The sequence below is a fragment of the Anastrepha ludens genome, chromosome 4, assembly GCF_028408465.1.
Source record: "Anastrepha ludens isolate Willacy chromosome 4, idAnaLude1.1, whole genome shotgun sequence".
Lineage (NCBI taxonomy): Eukaryota > Metazoa > Arthropoda > Insecta > Diptera > Tephritidae > Anastrepha > Anastrepha ludens.
The window spans coordinates 39,911,805-39,929,750 of NC_071500.1; the positions used below are offsets into that span (position 1 = coordinate 39,911,805).

General features: G+C 37.5%; 1 protein-coding gene across 6 annotated transcripts in view; it reads left to right on the forward strand.

Moving 5' to 3' along the window:
• Positions 1–17,946, forward strand: part of LOC128862025 (uncharacterized) — a 453,726-nt gene that overhangs the window by 175,104 nt on the left and 260,676 nt on the right. For 5 of the 6 annotated variants that reach the window (XM_054100424.1, XM_054100422.1, XM_054100425.1 and 2 more), the window contains 2 exons: positions 3,294–3,507; positions 11,058–11,326. In XM_054100424.1, coding sequence (XP_053956399.1) covers positions 3,294–3,507; positions 11,058–11,326 — 483 coding nt within the window. The remainder of the gene's footprint in view (positions 1–3,293; positions 3,508–11,057; positions 11,327–17,946) is intronic. The other variant, XM_054100423.1, reaches the window with a different exon arrangement.

Genomic DNA, 17,946 nt, shown 5'->3' on the forward strand with positions numbered 1-17,946 from the left:
GAGAGTCTTGTAGAGTGGTACATTTGTTCGTCGAGAGAGGACTTTACTGTTCAATAGCCTACTTAGTCCAAAGTAGCACTTATTGGCAAGAGAGATTCTACGTCGGATTTCAAGGCTGACATTGTTATCGATGTTAGTGCTGGTTCCTAGATAAACGATGTCTCTCACAACCTCGAAATCATAACTGTCAACTGTGACGTGGGTGCCAACATGCGAGAGCGCCGGCTGTTTATTTGATGACAGAAGGTATGTACTTCGTTTTGTCCTCGTTCACCACCAGCCCCATTCGATTTACTTCTTTGTCCATATTGGAAAAGATAGAACTAACAGCGCGTTTGTTAAGGCCGATGATGTGAATATCATCGACGTACGCAACAATTGTACGCTGTTATATAAAATTGTGCCTGAGCGATTAAGTTTTGCGGCTCGCACGATCTTTTCCAGCATCAGGTTAAAGGAGTGAAACGATTGAGGGTCAGCCTGTCCCAAACCTCGTTTGGTATCAAACGGCTCACAGAGGTCCTTCCCAATTCTGACGGCGCTGCTGGTATTGAGCAACGTCATTTTGCATAGCCGTATTAGTTTTGCCTCGATATTAAATTTAGACATCGCGGCATATAGGGAACTCCTTTTTATCCTGTCGAATGCAGCTTTAAAATCGTCAAGGAGATGATGTGTGTTGATTCTTCTTTCATGCGTGTTTGCCATAACTTGGCGTATTGGGAATATTTGGTCGCTTGTAGATTTTCCAGGTTTAAAACCACACTGATAAGGTCCAATCAATTGGTTGATGATGGGTTTCAACATTTCGCACAATACGCTCGCTAGAACCTTAGAAGACTGATTCCCCTGAAGTGGCCGTCGAAGCCGAATGGGTTGGTGTATGATAGTCACACCATAGATTGTAGTCGGAACTCGGACTACATAGGTTCGAATCTCTGTGATTCATCCACATGAAGGAAAATTGTTTTCTAATAACGATCGTCCCTCGGTAGGAAATGACAAGCCTCCGAGTGTATTTCTGCATGAAATAGCCCCTCATAAAAAAAATATCTACCGTTCGGAGTCGGCTTTATACTTCATTTGTGGAACAACATCAAGACGCACGCCACAAATAGGAGGAGGAGCTCGGCCAAAAAGGGTGTAAGCGTCAATTGTGTATATGTATATTTATGTATATATATTATTCCCCGGTAATTGGCACAGATTGTAGTATCACTCTTCTTATAGAATGAGCAGAGCACATTTCAATTCCAATCAGTAGACATGCTTTCCTCCGACCATATTTCGCATAGAAGCTGATGCATGCACCTTACCAGCTTTTCGCCGCCATGTTTGAATAGCTCAGCCGGCAGTTCGCCGGCTGCCATGGCTTTGTTACTCTTTAGCCGCGTTGTTGCTATTCTCACTTTGCCGTGTCGGGTAGTGGAACGACAGTTCCGTCGTGAACCATTAGGGTATCGAGATCTTCACATTCTCTCAGACATGCGCAGCTATCACTCTTTAGCAAGTTCGAGAAGTGTTCCCTCCATAATTTAGGCACGCTCTGGATGTCAGTCACTAGTTTTCGTGCATTGTTCCTATCGGCCAGCATCCTAAGCTTCTTCTTCGGCGGTGATACGTAAAGAGCGAGAAATTTTGCTGCATTGCTCTTGTACTTTGCTCGAAAAAAACATTTATCAGGATATTACTCGACTCAACGGTAATTCGCAGCAGTAAAACTTCAGCAGCTCTAATATTGTGCATGATTTAGTGATTACTTTGAATAAAAGTCAAAGCTATGGCAGTTCTGCCTTTGTAGTTCTTACCATAGGAGGCACCTTGTTTCACGTAAAGATCCACAATGATTGGACTTCGACTAATCTTTTTGACAATCTCTCTGACGTCAAGATATCGATTTTTCTTTAGCATCCATTTATTCCATAAATAATGTAGGCAAACTGAGTGGCTCTATTCAAGTGAACCAATAAGTCAAACATAATGTTACACGTGTTGAAGTTTTACTGCTGCGGAATACCGTTAGACGGAAAAATATTTGGATGCATACTTATTTTCGACAAAGCCACAGTCTTCACTTGAATTATCAAAATCCTTGGCTCACTAGATCAAATACGATTGCTTTAATATCATTCCTTAAAAATGATTGCATCTAATGAAGTGAAGTCGGCCGCCGTAGCCGAATGGGTTGGTGAGTGATTACCATTCGGAATTCACAGAGAGACGTCGGTTCGAATCTCGGTGAAAGCAAAATTAATAAAAAAACATTTTTCTAATAGCGGTCGCCCCTCGGCAGGCAATGGCAAACCTCCGAGTGTATTTCTGCCATGAAAAAGCTCCTCATAAAAATATCTGCCGTTCGGAGTCGGCTTGAAACTGTAGGTCCCTCCATTTGTGGAACAACATCTACACGCACACCACAAATAGGAGGAGGAGCTCGGCCAAACGCCTAACAGAAGTGTACGCGCCAATTATTATTATTATTATAATGAAGTGAACCCGACTGTATGTGTGTAGGTGTAGGTGTATGTTAGTTCATGAATACAGTGACTGATTTGCTAAATCGTTAAAAGCATACAGAAATTCCAGTTAGTGTTGTTTTCTTGCATTTCTTGTTTATACATATTTACAAACATGCATATGTGTGGAGGCATGTATAGGGTTTTTCAGTAAGAGCGCTTCAACTTTTGAACTTTTTTGAATAAAACACAAACGGTTTGACTTTTTTAACTAATTTTTTTTTTATTATCGAGTTTGAACATATACATTTAAGTATGAGATTCGATTTCTTTTGCATGACCACCGCGTGCACGTTTTACGAAGTCCAATCGTTGAACCCAATTTTCGACCACTCTTTTGCATAAATCGGCCGAAATTCCACCAATTTCGCGTTCAATATTGGCTCTGAGCTCACAAATCGTCGCCGGCTTGTTACTGTAGACCAATGACTTCACATAACCCCAAAACGGGACGGCTTGTTAAATGGACCGTACAATGGCCGTAATGCTCTTAAAGTAGCAGCAACAGAACGATTATTTTCATAAAAAATTTGCACGATTTGCAATCGTTGCTCAAGTGTGTAGCGTTCCATGATGAAATGTATACTAATGAAGTTTACAAATGACAAGCGAAAAATAAAAAATATTGCGTCGTTCGCCCTCCCTATCGGAAAAAAGTTGAAGCGCACCTATTGAACAACCCTATATATGTACATGCATTTTTTTTTATCGAAACTCGCTTCATCAACTACTAGTTTTCCATTTCAATCATACCATATTCCATGTATGTACTAACAGGTGCTGCAAGAGATGCTCGAACAAATTGACCGACAGCAACGTAATAAATTGAAGCTTGACAATCTGTCAATACCATCACCGGAATGTCATCGTCCATTGAGACATCAATTCTCTTCGGATACCATGAATGCACCACCATTCAATATACCCAATTTGCGAATCGATCAGCGAAAAACATCCAGTGCTGAGAATATGGCACAGAAGAACTCTGGAGGTATGTACATACATATAACACACACTTCTTCCCACACACATATGTACATGTAAATGCATTCGAAATCAAACGCAAATGCAAATAGGCATACTCAAATACTTGTTAGCTCGTACAAATGATATGAATTCGTACCATACATGGGACCGATTGTGGGGAAACAAATATGCACATGCTTGTATGTACATATACTCGTATGTATGTATAGCACATGTGAATGTACATAAGTACACAACAAAACAGACATAAATTTGCAGTTTGTGTGTTTGTAAATACATTTGAAACAACAACAAGAAGCGAAATTTTATCAGATTTTGTTCGCTATATGTCCACCTTTTATTAATTTTAGTTCAAGTATCCGATTTTGTAACTATTTTTAGATAATGCGACCCTGCCAAGCATGACACAAAATCGTAGAACATTTTTTTCTAATAACGCTCGCTCCTCGGCTGACATTGACAAACTTCCAAGTGAAAAAACTTCTGCCTAAATCCATCTGCCGTTCGAAAGTGGCATAAAACTCCTTTTGTGAAAAAACGGCAAAACACCCACCTTAAATAGAAGCAAGACTTCTGTCAAACACTCAATGAAGGGTGTACATAAAAGGTCTTTCAAAAGTGAAGCCTAGATGTTAAAAGTGAATAATTCCTAGACGGTACCCTTTTTATGTTATCTTTGATATTTGTCGAGTAGGAAGATATACAATTTTAAACGATAGCAAAGCGCTTTAAAATTATTGAACCTTATTGTGATCTATGAAAATGGTCGATCTTTCAGAACAACATATCGCAAAATTCATGATTTTCTTTATGGAAATAATTGTCCGAAAGAGCCGGCAATCCAAAGATTGATTAAAAAATTTCAAGAAACTACAGTGCTTTTCAATAAGGGCGGGTAGATGTTGAAATGGAATAAAATGGCGTTTGCTGTGTGGCACGTAGCGCCATCCTGCCGGAACCACATGTCGTCTAGGTCCATATGGTTCAATATGGGCCATAAGAAATTGGAAGGGCCACCACGTCTACCGAAAAATGGGCGCAATGCGCGCAACGTTTGCGTTATTGAACACTCATTTTGATAATAAAGTTTTATCATTTGAACGTGCTGTTCAATCGTGTAACTTGCCATGATGATTTCGCATAAACAACTGAATAATAAACAAAAGATTTGACAGATGTCACCAAAACAAAATGGCTGCCACAGGGCGCCAAAATCGACCCGCGCCAATTGAAAACCCCTTTAGTTCTGTCGGGAATAGAAAAAGGTTCTTACTGATTTTACCTACAGACGTGATCATGGTGGGCATTTAAATGATGAAATTTTTTTCACATATAATTGTTAAGAAACCTCAAATAATCTTAGTTTTTACATGCATTTTTTTTAACAACACCTAGGCGCGTCTTTTGAGACATACTACTCGTACACATATACTTATAAATGTGTCAATTAATAAAAAATCTTTTTCACATCATTAAAAACTGGTATGTCTTTCGGCTATGCAATTAAATAGAAGCAGCAGGTAGTCCAACATAACGAAGCATGGATTCCAAACACTACCTGTTAACTGCCTGGCATAATTGAAAATGTCGAAAAAAGTCCAGTGAACCAAAAACTAAAATCCGCAGATTAAGGACAAAATGAGGATTAAAGCTTTTGAAAAAATATAAAAATTATTAAACATTATTAAATAAATACAAAACTCATAAATATGATGTCATGTTAAACCACCTTAAATTGCTCCTTCTGACTCCCGGACTGGTGTATCGTCTTCCAAGCAGAGATCTACGCTATAGACAAAGCAGCAAAAACGATGCAACTAATGGACCTACCTCCAGCTGACCTTACACTTTTTGTTGAAGTTCTTGCTCCCGCTTATCCAACAACACAACATCACACTTTGTTGGGTTCTCGGCCTCTCTGGAGTGGAGGGAAATGAAAGAGCGGCTCAGTGTGCAAGGAAAGGCTCTGAGCTTTTCCTTAAGCGAGTGATACAGGACATAAGCATTCTTCTAAACGAACTATACCTACACTGCGATTGACTTGAGCCTAATAGCAGGAACCAATAGAAAGTGGTCTTTGACGACTAACTGCAGGATTTCCAAAGCACTTTGAGCAAAACTGAATCTGAAAAGGACAAATTGTCTGCATGGATGCAATAGATCATGACTTCTGCAGGAGCTGTGGAGATGAAGAAGACATTGAGTCGGTACAACACCTCCTCTGTGATTTTTCTGCACTTCAAAATAGCCGTACTAAATATCTTGGTGATTACTTCTTTGAAGCCGTGGAAAATATCTGAGGAGGGATATCTTTAACAGATCCAAGTGGTATAAGCAACTTAGTTAGAGGATAGAAATCAGATGCCGGTATCATAATGGGCCTTAGGGCCACCGGGTGCTTTGTCTTTGTTGGCTAATCCAACCTAACGTAAAGCACTGAAAGGGCTGTAAAATCAAAGCGTGCATATAAGTCCGCTAGTCTTTTTCTTATGGGGTTGTGTGAAGTCGTAGGTTTATATCAATAAGATGTAATAGTCCAGTTCATTGCAGATTCAGATAGATTTATGCAGCAGAGTCATGGTAAATTGTACCTTTCGGGTACGTACTTTTAATACAATGGATTTTTAAAACAAGTAAAAGTCATAACTTTATCACCTGCTAGCAGTATGATTTCAAGTTATTCCGGGCTAATGGTCCTACAGTGCGTATACTTAATCAATTGCTTATTGCAATACAATTAAAGCATGCGATGCAAAACATGGTAATTCGGTATAATGGTTCTGCAAGGCTAAGTGCATCCCACCACTGTATTCACTCTTGCAATGTCAATAAAAGTGGCATTGTAAAATTGCCTTGTAAGGTCAAGGGCAAAGCAAAGGCTTAAGCTGATCTCCCTTTTAAGCTTCATCACAATTTTTGAAAACACACTATAAGGATGCGATATAACAGGATAAGAGGTATTTGGAAAAAAAAAATATATAATATATATGTGACCTGGTCTACGAAAAGGTACCTTACGTGCGAAAACAAGTTTTCGAGAAAACAGCAGTTAAAGTTTAAACTTCTGAAAACCCTTGTAACTTTTTTAAATATTAATATAATATTTTTCAATCCGGTTGGGCTTATTTTCTTCAGCATAGATCATAGTATCAACAAAATCACAGAAGCAGTGAAAAACGAAAGTTATAGAACCTGTTGGTTTATCTCTGGAGCGTCAGTGATATATTTATCGGAATATTCGCAGCTTAGTTTCAGATATAAGTAAATCAGATATTGAGGCTCCATTACCAAAACAGCAGTTGGTATCGAAGAAATCTGAAGCTACGACATCAAAAAAGGAGTCTGCATCGAAGAAACGTGTGGCTGCATCATCAAAAAAAAAGTTGTCATCGGAAAAATGCATTGCTCCATTACCGATAAAAGAATTAGCACCAAAGAAACGAAAGGCAAAGGATAGTTTAGATGTTCTCAAACCTGACGCAGAAAAAAGTCCATCTTCTTTACATCCAATACGTAAACAAATTCTGAGAAAGACGGTGACGAAAAAAAATATAAAAACTTGAAAAACGTAAATTTTTGTGCATAATATTTTATAATAATGTTTTTTTATCTTAGAAGTCGATATAAATTATTTAGTTTTTAAATAGAATCAGTTTTTTTGTATTTGTACTATTCTTTCTCTTCACTCTGAAAAACCTTTTAATAAACTTGTCAAAAAATCAAAGACCCTAAAATCCCCGACTAAAAAATTGCAAACGAATCCGATGAATTTTGAGTTTCGAAAACCATATTGGATCCATCATTTAGAATCTTTTAAATTTGATATTGGATTCGCAATTAGCGACACCAAAAACCCCTAAGTAACGAGTTTAGAAAGAATTCGATGCATTTTTTTAAATTTGTCCGCCATATTGCATCAGCTATTTTGATTTTTTTAAATCTCACAACAGATTCGTAATCAGCGACCTCCAAAACCCCCGAGTGAAAAGTTTCAAGCGGATCTGATGAATTTTGAAAAAATATGTCCGCCATATTGAATTTTTGAAATCTGATATCAGCAACGCCAAAAACCCCCGTGTATTGAATCTTAAGAGAATCCGTTAAATTTTAAAAAACATGTCCGACATATTGGATCCGCCATTTTGATTTTAAATAATCTCACTTCATATTCATATTCAGCGACCTCGCAAACCCCCGAATAACAGTTTTTAAATCTTTTAATTAACTTTTGATGTTGAAACAATGCCACAATTCGTGATAAAAATTTTGACAAATCCTTAAAAACCACCTTTTATAAAGTTATGAATACATTTTTCGTAACAAATTTGTTGAAAACAGACTTGAGACTTTTTCGTATTTGTACTTTTCTTTTTTTTTACTTTTAACAAACTTTTAAACAAATTATGACTTTCTGGTTTTCGCCATTTTAAAGAGCCTTTCACACAATATTCGAATCAACAAAAAAGTGAAAAATGATTTTTTGACACGTAAGGTACCTTTTCATAGACTAGGTCACATATATGTATATATAATATGTGAATTTTATCTCAATAATTTCTTAGAGGTTATTTATTTAGTAAATGATAAAATATTGTATTAATTTGAAATAAACGATTTTACAATGCATTCCTTTTTGAGTTATTGTACCTTCTCCAATAAAACTCGCTCAAACTTCGTACACGTATTGCTCCCCACCTCAGTTAAACTCAATATCAGGTATTACCGTGCACCCGTATAAACTGCGGAACAATAAGCCCCAGAATGTGCTAAAATTCTTAAAATATAGGGTACCTCAGCAGGCTTTGCACAATAGATCTCTTTTAGTAGCAGTGCGCAGTAGCCTAATAATAATAATATCAGTTCAAGAAGGCCCTGACAATCAATCAGTCGAGAGACAAGGTCTAAAACAACAATAAGCAAATGGACATATCTTTGTATCTTAAGAAATTGTAGGCTTATAAATTTAAAACAATTATAGTAGAGTGGCATCGAATAAAAGAAATTGAGGGGTTTAAGAGCGAAAGGAAAAAACGCAATTCTGGAAGAGAGTGTAGAGTTTTTTTAATTGGTATTCATATAACAGATATGTATGAAAAATTAGCCAAACGGTTGAGTTCTATTTACTACAAAATATGAGAATTACCGAAAATTTGGCATTTATAACAGACGATGAACGGTACAGGAACATGGTTTCGTAACAGTACAACCAAACGTGCAAGCCAGGACAAAGTGCAAGCCAGGCCACTGAAATTTTGGATGGTGTTTATGGTGCCGCTTTGGTTTCATCGATTCTGTTTAGGCATTTTTTATGTTAAAGAAAATATCGATAAGATTACAGAAATAATCGAAGTTGACCGGTATGTTAGTAGTCGTATCATCGCCAAGGAGCTGAAGATCGATCATAAGACAATTTTAAACCATTTTCGCAAAATTTTCCGTAAAAATAATTTATTTCTTTTTCTCCAGACAACACAGGCTAAAGCAACGGTACAATTTTTCATTGCGACCTCGATTGTTAGGTTGAATTGACAGTCTGGTCAGGCAGAATTGGTCTTGAAATCAACTCACTTAGAAAGTTGCCGATCCATTGTGATACCACAGTAGCTGTTTATCTGCTACTCCCCGTTAAATCATTCATCGATTGACTTGAATTTATAAGCGCTTTTTCAGTACCTTTCATGCTATTGAACTCATTGGCAATTTTCCTCATCTGCGTTGTAAAACATACATAGGTCAAAAGAGTCCTTGATAAAAGAGATACGAATCACATCCTGATATTATATTTTATTTTCTTGCCCCAAAAATTTCTGTTATAATACAAATCTTTAATACCAAAACATAGCTGACGTTCATCGCAGCAAACATCACAAAAAACTAATTTGTATTTATGGTCCAAGTGACTGTTTCGGCTATGAGCAAAATTCTATCCAAAATGCTACGGTTGCCTTGCTTATAAGTAAAAGGTGATCAGATTCGAGATATTTCTTCTTATAGGACCATTTTTGACAGATCTCACGTGACTACTGTCAAAGTAAATTATTGACATTTCATTATGGAAAGACTTATGTCCAACAACGTTTATAAATCGTACAATTATAGTACTAAAATCGACGCTCTGTGAAAAGTGTTCATCGAGTGCTCAGGTCACCCTACATTTTTGGCTTTATGGCTACGTCAATAAGCAAAATCGCCATATTTGGCCTGAAGAGCTCCCCGAAGTCAGTCAAGGACAGCCTTTGAAAATAACTGTTTGGTGCGGCCTATAGGCTGGAGGAATCATTGACCCATATTATTCAAAGACGAGGCTAGCGCCAATGTAACAGTAAATGGCGAACTTTATCGCGCCATGACAAATTGCTTTTGATGGCGAGTTTTGACTTTGATTGAAGCTCGTTATCTGTAAAACATTTGGTTTCAACAAGCTACAAGCTACAAGCCACACAATTCGTGATACATTGGATTTACTTCGTCATAAATGCTTTGTGGATAAAAAAACTTCAATTGAGACATTTTAAGCCAACATTACTAAAGTTATTCACGAGATACCGTCCGAAATCCTTCGGTTGGAGTCATTCAAAATTGGTGTTTAGGGATGACCCAATTACGGCTCAGTTGCCGCCAACATTTGAAAGGGATTACCTTTAAAACATAAATGTCATGAATCGTTCTACACAAAAATAATAAAAATTTAAAACACGATACCTCTAAATCAATCACCCTTTATTTATTTAGTACTACAATGCACGGCTTACTAATGATCATCGGATGGCCCTTTTTCTTTATTTATTTAAATGTGAACTCATGGTATTTAGGAATTGTTAGAATCATATTTTAATAATACTTGCCATTTAGAAAGTACAGACCATTTTATATTGATATGCTCATGGAATGACCTTAACGATTCAGAAGCGTTAACTGATTTTGTTGTGACAGAACGAAAATAAACAATTCAAAATTTAGCTACTGAGCTTCGAACGATTGATTCTTTTCTTATGAAGCAGAAAGAATTGATGATTTTTAACCATATTTTTGCACATAACCGCGCCTTCTTTAGAGACTCCTTCAAATTATGTTAAAATCTTTCCGAACCGCTAAGTTTTAAAATGCAAAAACTCCTCGCAAACCGGAGCACTCATTTTTTTCTTGCGCTGTTGTTTAAATGGCGGAATAAAAGTCCAGGGTATTCCATTTTATTTAAATTTTGTTCTTTTACATCACGAGTACAGTCTTCTGTTATAACTTCAGCTTTTTCCAACTGTACTCGTCTTCCGTTATTAGGGCAGCTTCTTCTTATTTTTATAAATCTTCAAAACGTCGGATAGGCGCGTACGCCATAGCCGACTGTTGCTTCGCGAAGTTAATGCATTAACTACGTATTTCAGGGCTTTATTTTGTTTAGGGACTTTGATGTGTCGAGTATTACTACTAACAGAAGTGAACCAAAATAAACCTCTATACATATATACATATTTACAGATATACGAAAATATGTACCATATTTTGCGCAGCCATCAGCGGGCGATATGTTGATTCGAATATTTTTAATTTTTGCAGCTCGTTTATTTACAGGTTCCGGCATGCTGGGAGGTTCGTGGTTCGGTTGCTCGTTATCATCGCCCGATAGTAACTTCCCGCGTGCTGCTAATGCATTCCCCAACTGGCGTCTCTCGGATAACACTTTGAAGAAACCGAAAACACGCATAGCGCCATCGTGTGCATCCTTGCCTGGTGGAACGCCAGGCTCTGGACTGCCAACACTCCGACACTCGAGCATTGGACCACAGGAGCGACGTGTCTCGACAATCAATCTGTCACCGCCTACTGTAAGTAGCCGCCTTCCTTGCACCATATCCACCTCTAATTTATCTTACAGCGTCTGCATTTGTATGCGCGCTCGCTGATTTCGTTTTTCTTTTTTGTTTGGTAAATCCGTTGCAAAGAAGCTTAATGAGTTTATAATTTTTGTTTTGCCTAAGTATGTAGTTATAGGTTGGGCGGGGTTGCTCTGTGCTACTTTTATTGTGATTAATAAAAAAAATGTTCATATTGTTATTGTTTGTAGTGAAATTTTACTTTCTCAAAACAAGTAAATTTATACATATACCTGCATAAATAGTTCGTCCATTTAGTGAATTCAAAAAAAACGTTGTACATTCTATGCAAACGCTTTACTATCGCCAGAGAACGTTAAAGTATAGAGAAGTCTCAATGACAGGAACGTATGGAATTTCGAGGGGTACTCGTCTCGCGAAGACAATTTCACCATAGACACATTTTTCAACAAAAATTAACAGTGAGGGGCTGAATTATGTAAATTTAGCAGCAGTCGATAAGAATTTGTTGGTGATTAGAAGCAAAGAATGTTAGGTAGCTTTTTAATATGACCTATGTATATATTTGAATTTTCCAAATCATCCAAAATTATATACAATACATATGTTATGTCTGTCTGTCTGGTGTCTGTAAAACTTTGTTGATTGAATTCCTCAACTGAATCAAAATCCTCTATAGAAAACGCTTCATTACTAGGCGCACAGGAAGATGGCATATGCAAATGTAAATTTGTGAATTTATATACATTTGCGCATATGTATATGCTGTGTGTATGTATGCTCACCAGCCACAGCTCAAGATAAAACGGTAAAGCTTCTCAAGAAATCCAGCGCGCATTCAAAGGTGCAGCGCACATTCATAGGCACAGCATTGTACATATACACATATTTACGTACATATATTGATGCATACATATGTACGAAGCCGCGGGCACTCGACTTGACAAAAATTCAAGATTTATCAAATATTGGCAAATAATTCTAAGCGAAATATTCCAATATTGACTATTTTCGAATTGTCGAGAAAATTGGCATATGGGCGGCTCGTTTTATGAATGAAAGTACTTGCTCTTAGAACTATGAGCTCGAATTTATCAATGAATTTTTTGATGATGAGTTTTTGTTGCACAGTACAATAGTTGAAACTGTTCGGCGCCGCCGCGACTGTTCAGCGCTATGGCAACTAGAATGATGGCCGCTACGCCTGCGTCTATGACTGCATTTTGTTCTTGTAGTCGCTAGGCATAGAATTTTAGCTTTGAACGACATACGCATTTTGAGGAATAAAGCGAGTGCCCTGTGTGTGTGGCTGTATGTAAGCTAACGCAACAGTTCACACACCTCAACCAAAATATGATAGTAACCCAACACCCCACATGCGCAACATTTTAACTAATGCAACAGTTCACACACCTCAACCAAAGTATGACGGTAACCCAACACTCCACACGCGCAACGCTTTTGAAGAGATACCAGAGCAGCGATTGGCGTTTCCGTGGGAAACGCCTATTCAGCAAAGAATGGGTCACGTTGCTGGCACACGGGCTTAGCTTTAGTATTAGAACTAAGAATAATTTTTAAGTCAGTTGTAAATTAAGTTTCAACAAATAAAGACCGTTCACCGGATAAAAATTGTTTTTTTTAAAACAACCGTGACCGGGTAAATTAACTGGCGCCCAACGTGGGGCCCAGTCGCAAGTGCTAAAACGAAGGAAAATTTCCAAGGCCCCTAAGCAGTGGCGGAATATCCTTCGACGCGAGTGAAAAAAAGAATACAGTTCTAAAGGCCCCTCAAGCAGTGGTGGAACAATCTTCAACACTTCAGCACCAAAAATAGCAGTAGGCGACTGGGCAGCCACAACCTGGAGGAACGCTTCAGTCGGTGGACACAAAGCGTGTGCGGATACAGGACCCGGAGTCATCGCGGGAAGAACCCTCAGAACAAAACGGATAAGTCCTGCCCGTCACCTCACAGGATGGAGATCTATTTATTTGTGTAAGTCTTTAAGTTCAATATAGTTTGTAAGTTTAAGAAAATCAATGTAGTTAAACAACAAGTGAAGAAAAATCAAGAGAAATTTCATATAAGAAAAAAAAATTCCAAAAAGAGAAATTTTTTAAGAAAATCAATGTAGTTAAACAACAAGTGAAGAAAAATCAAGAGAAATTTCATATAAGAAAAAAAATTCCAAAAAGAGAAATTTTTTAAGAAAATCAGTGTAGTTAAACAACAAGTGAAGAAAAATCAAGAGAAATTTCATATAAGAAAAAAAAATTCCAAAAAGAGAAATTTTTTAAGAAAATCAATGTAGTTAAACAAAAAGTGAAGGAAAAATCAAGAGAAATTTTATATAAGAAAAAAATTCCAAAAAGAGAAATTTTGTAAGAAAATTAACGCAACAAAAGTGAAGAAAAAATCAAGAGAAACTTTATATAAGGAAAAAATTCTAAAAAGAGAAATTTTGTAAGAAAATTAACGCAACTAAACAAAAAGTAAAAAAAAAAAATCAAGAGAAATTTTATTTAAAAAAAAGAAATCCAAAATGCCTGACGACAACATATCTTCGATACTCCGACCTTCCGTGCTGAACACTGGCACCGCGGCCAGCAGCAGTGCAATGACAGGATTAGAAGAGACAATCCGTAGGGTAGTAAAAAATATTTTTGAAAGTGAAGGACAGAAGCTAGTGAACAATATAGTGAACCCTAACTATGAATTCCTTAATTTGAGGGACGAACCCGTAGTTGCACAAGGAACCACAGATTCGGACCGTGTCCCAGAAATAGCTAGGACAATAAGAGAATTTTCAGGAAATCCAAGTGAGTTTAGCTCCTGGAAAAAAAGTATAGAGAGACTTTTAGAATACTATGGTCAGTATCAGGGGACTCCGAGATATTTCGGGATACTTATGACAATAAGGAACAAAATTGTAGGTCATGCAGACGAAGTTTTGGAATCTTACAATATTCCATTAAATTGGACGGCTATTCGCTCCTGTTTAACTTGGCACTATGCTGATAAACGAGATCTAAAAACTCTCGAGTACCAACTTTGTAGTTTGGTTCAGGGACGTTTACAGATTCGGGATTTTTATCAACTAGTTTATTCCCACCTGTCCTTGATATTGAACAAAATATCTTGTATGGAGGAGAGCCCAGAAGCTATAAGAGTCTTAACGAACATGTATAGAGAAAAAGCTCGAGATGCCTTCATAAATGGACTCAACGGCGATATGCCAAGGCTTCTAGCGGTAAAGGAACCAAAGGACCTCCCACATTCACTTCATCTATGTGAAATCCTCGAAAACCAAGTAAACTTTTCCCCTCATAATAGGTCAAACAGACAGGCACCTCCAACACCTGTAAAGTTAAATGGACAAAGGAATATGCCTCCAAATACGCGAGCATCCTACCATGTTCCTCGACCATATTACCCACAACAAACCCCTCCACCTCTAGCACCCAGAAATATGTCACAGTACTACCAAAGGACTTCTCCTGTTCAATTTGGTTGGAATACACAACGAACTTCTCAACAGTATCCTACATCCTTTCAACCGCCAACTCAACCATGGCTTTCTCAACCTTACCCTCAGGTCAGAAATACATTCACACCCCCTCGCCCAATAGCTCCAAAACCATTACCGAGACCGGAACCCATGGAAATTGATCGTTCCATGCAATCTAAGGCAATTAATTACATGAATAGACCAGGACCAAGTAAACCAGCTGAAAAGAGGCCATCCAACACTTCTCATCAAATACCATACAAGTTTCAGAGGAACTTTCATATTGAAAGTGAACGGCAACAACAGGAAGTCCAACAGGAAGGATACGAACAAGAATGTATACCTACAATGGACGAATATGAGACGGCATTGAATCATGGATATAATCCGCAGTTGTCTCAGGAACATGAAACCTCAGCTGACTTTACGGATATACATTTTTTAGAATGACGTGTTCTTCGTTACCGTACATAGAGTGTCGGACGAAGAACGGAAAAATCATTAAGATATTACTAGATACTGGTTCTAGTAAGAATTATATTCAGCCAAATCTTGTTTTAAAGCCTCTTCTTAATGAACAACCCTTCTTCGCAAACTCCATAGCCGGAAAAATAGAAATCACCCATCACACCTTGGTAAATCTTTTCGGGAAAAATGATACAAATTTAAAATTCTTCCTACTCCCAACATTAAATTCTTTCCACGGAATTCTTGGTAACGATAGTCTAAGAGACTTGTCTGCTATTATAAATATCCACGATAATACACTAAAAATTGGTAACAATACAGTTATTAAAATTAAACAAAAATTCTCAGCGGACGTTAATAAAATTGATATTAGGACTGAACACATGACATTGCAGCAGAAAAATGACATAAATTATTTAACAAGAAAATATTCCAAATTATTTTCGGAACCCAATGCAAAGCTTACCTATACCACCACAGTAGTTGGGGAAATTAAAACTCTTTCGGACAGCCCAATTTATTCCAAATATTATCCCTATCCTTTAGCTATGAGAGACTTTGTAACCCAAGAGATTGAAACCTTACTAAGAGATGGAATCATTAGACGATCAAGATCTGCATACAATTCACCTATTTGGGTAGTACCCAAAAAACTAGACGCCTCCGGACAGAAAAAATATAGACTTGTTATCGATTACCGAAAATTGAACGCAGTGACAGTAGCGGACAAATACCCTATACCTGAAATAAATGAAATAATCTCGCAACTAGGAAGTAGCCAATTTTTCTCTGTTCTCGACCTCAAAAGCGGCTTCCACCAAATTCCTTTGAAGGAATCCGACATGGAAAAGACAGCTTTTTCAGTCAATAATGGGAAGTATGAATTTACAAGACTCCCATTCGGCTTGAAAAATGCACCAGCCATTTTCCAGCGTGCCCTTGATGACATACTTAGGGATCACATTGGAAAAATCTGTTATGTCTATATAGACGACATAATAGTACTTGGTAAGGACGAACGTAGCCACTTAGAGAACTTAGAAACCATTTTCCGAACACTCGAAAACGCTCGAATGAAAGTACAGTTGGATAAGTGTGAATTTTTTAAGGACGAAGTAGAGTTTCTAGGAGTAGTAATATCACGTAGTGGTATTAAGACAAATCCTAATAAAGTAAAAGCCATCCAGGATTTCCCTTACCCCAGGACGTTGAAAGATCTGAGATCATTTCTTGGATTATCAGGTTACTACCGACGATTTATACGAGACTACGCTAAATTAGCAAGACCACTGACTTCACTCCTTAGAGGAGAAGACGGACGAGCTTCAAAAACTAGCTCCAGTAAAAAGTTAATCACGCTGAATAATAATGCCAAGCAAGCTTTCCACCAAATTAAAACTTCATTAATATCTGAGGAAGTTATACTCACATACCCAGATTTCAAAAAGGAATTCCATCTGACAACCGACGCATCAAACTACGCGTTAGGTGCTGTTTTAGAACAATCCGGTAAACCTATTACGTTCATATCTAGATCCTTATCAAAGACAGAAGAGAATTACGCCGCCAATGAGAAGGAAATGTTGGCGATAATTTGGGCATTGAACACGCTACGGAATTATCTCTACGGTTCAGCCAAAGTAATAATTTACACCGACCACCAACCCCTTACGTTTGCTTTAAGCAATAAAAATCATAACGCAAAAATGAAAAGATGGAAATGCATTTTAGAAGAGTATAACTATGAAATCTACTATAAACCTGGCAAAACTAATGTCGTTGCAGACGCTCTTTCAAGACCACCTAAATCTGAGGTAAATACCCTCACGACAACCGACCATAGTGACGAAAGCTCTGCTCATATCCTCATACCTGCTACAGAAGCCCCAATAAACGCATTTAAGAATCAGTTATTTTTATTAATCGGACATGAAAACAACTACACTTTTGAACTGCCTTTCCCCAGTTTTCACAGACATACTATAACCAAAACTCACTATTCCACCCAGGACTTAATAGACATTTTTAAACAACGTTTAGACCCAGCTCTTGTTAACGGACTCTACACAACAGAAAATATTATGGGTAAAATTCAAGAAATGTATCCACTACATTTCAGAAACATTAAAATCCGTTTTACACAAACTTTATTACAGGATATCACAAACGAAACCGAACAAGAAGAAATAATACTAACTGAGCACCAACGAGCTCATAGAAATAGCCGTGAGAATAAAACTCAAATTCTAAAAAAATACTATTTCCCTAGCATGGACTCCAAAATAGAGAAAAAGGTCAAACAGTGCTCAACTTGCCTTCAGCAAAAATACGATAGACACCCCCCAAAGCCAGAAATCCAAGCCACCCCGATTCCACAAAACCCTGGAGAAATCGTCCATATAGACATTTACTCCACAGAAAAAAGGTTCATTCTCACTTCTGTTGACAAATATTCCAAATACGCACAAGTAAAAATAATCCCATCCCGAGCAGTAGAGCACATAAAGGATCCAATACGTGAGCTAATGATTGCATTTGGAATTCCCAAACTTGTTGTAATTGACAATGAGAAATCACTGAACTCCGCCTCAATTTCATCACTATTGAAGGATCAAATGAACATCGAAGTATATG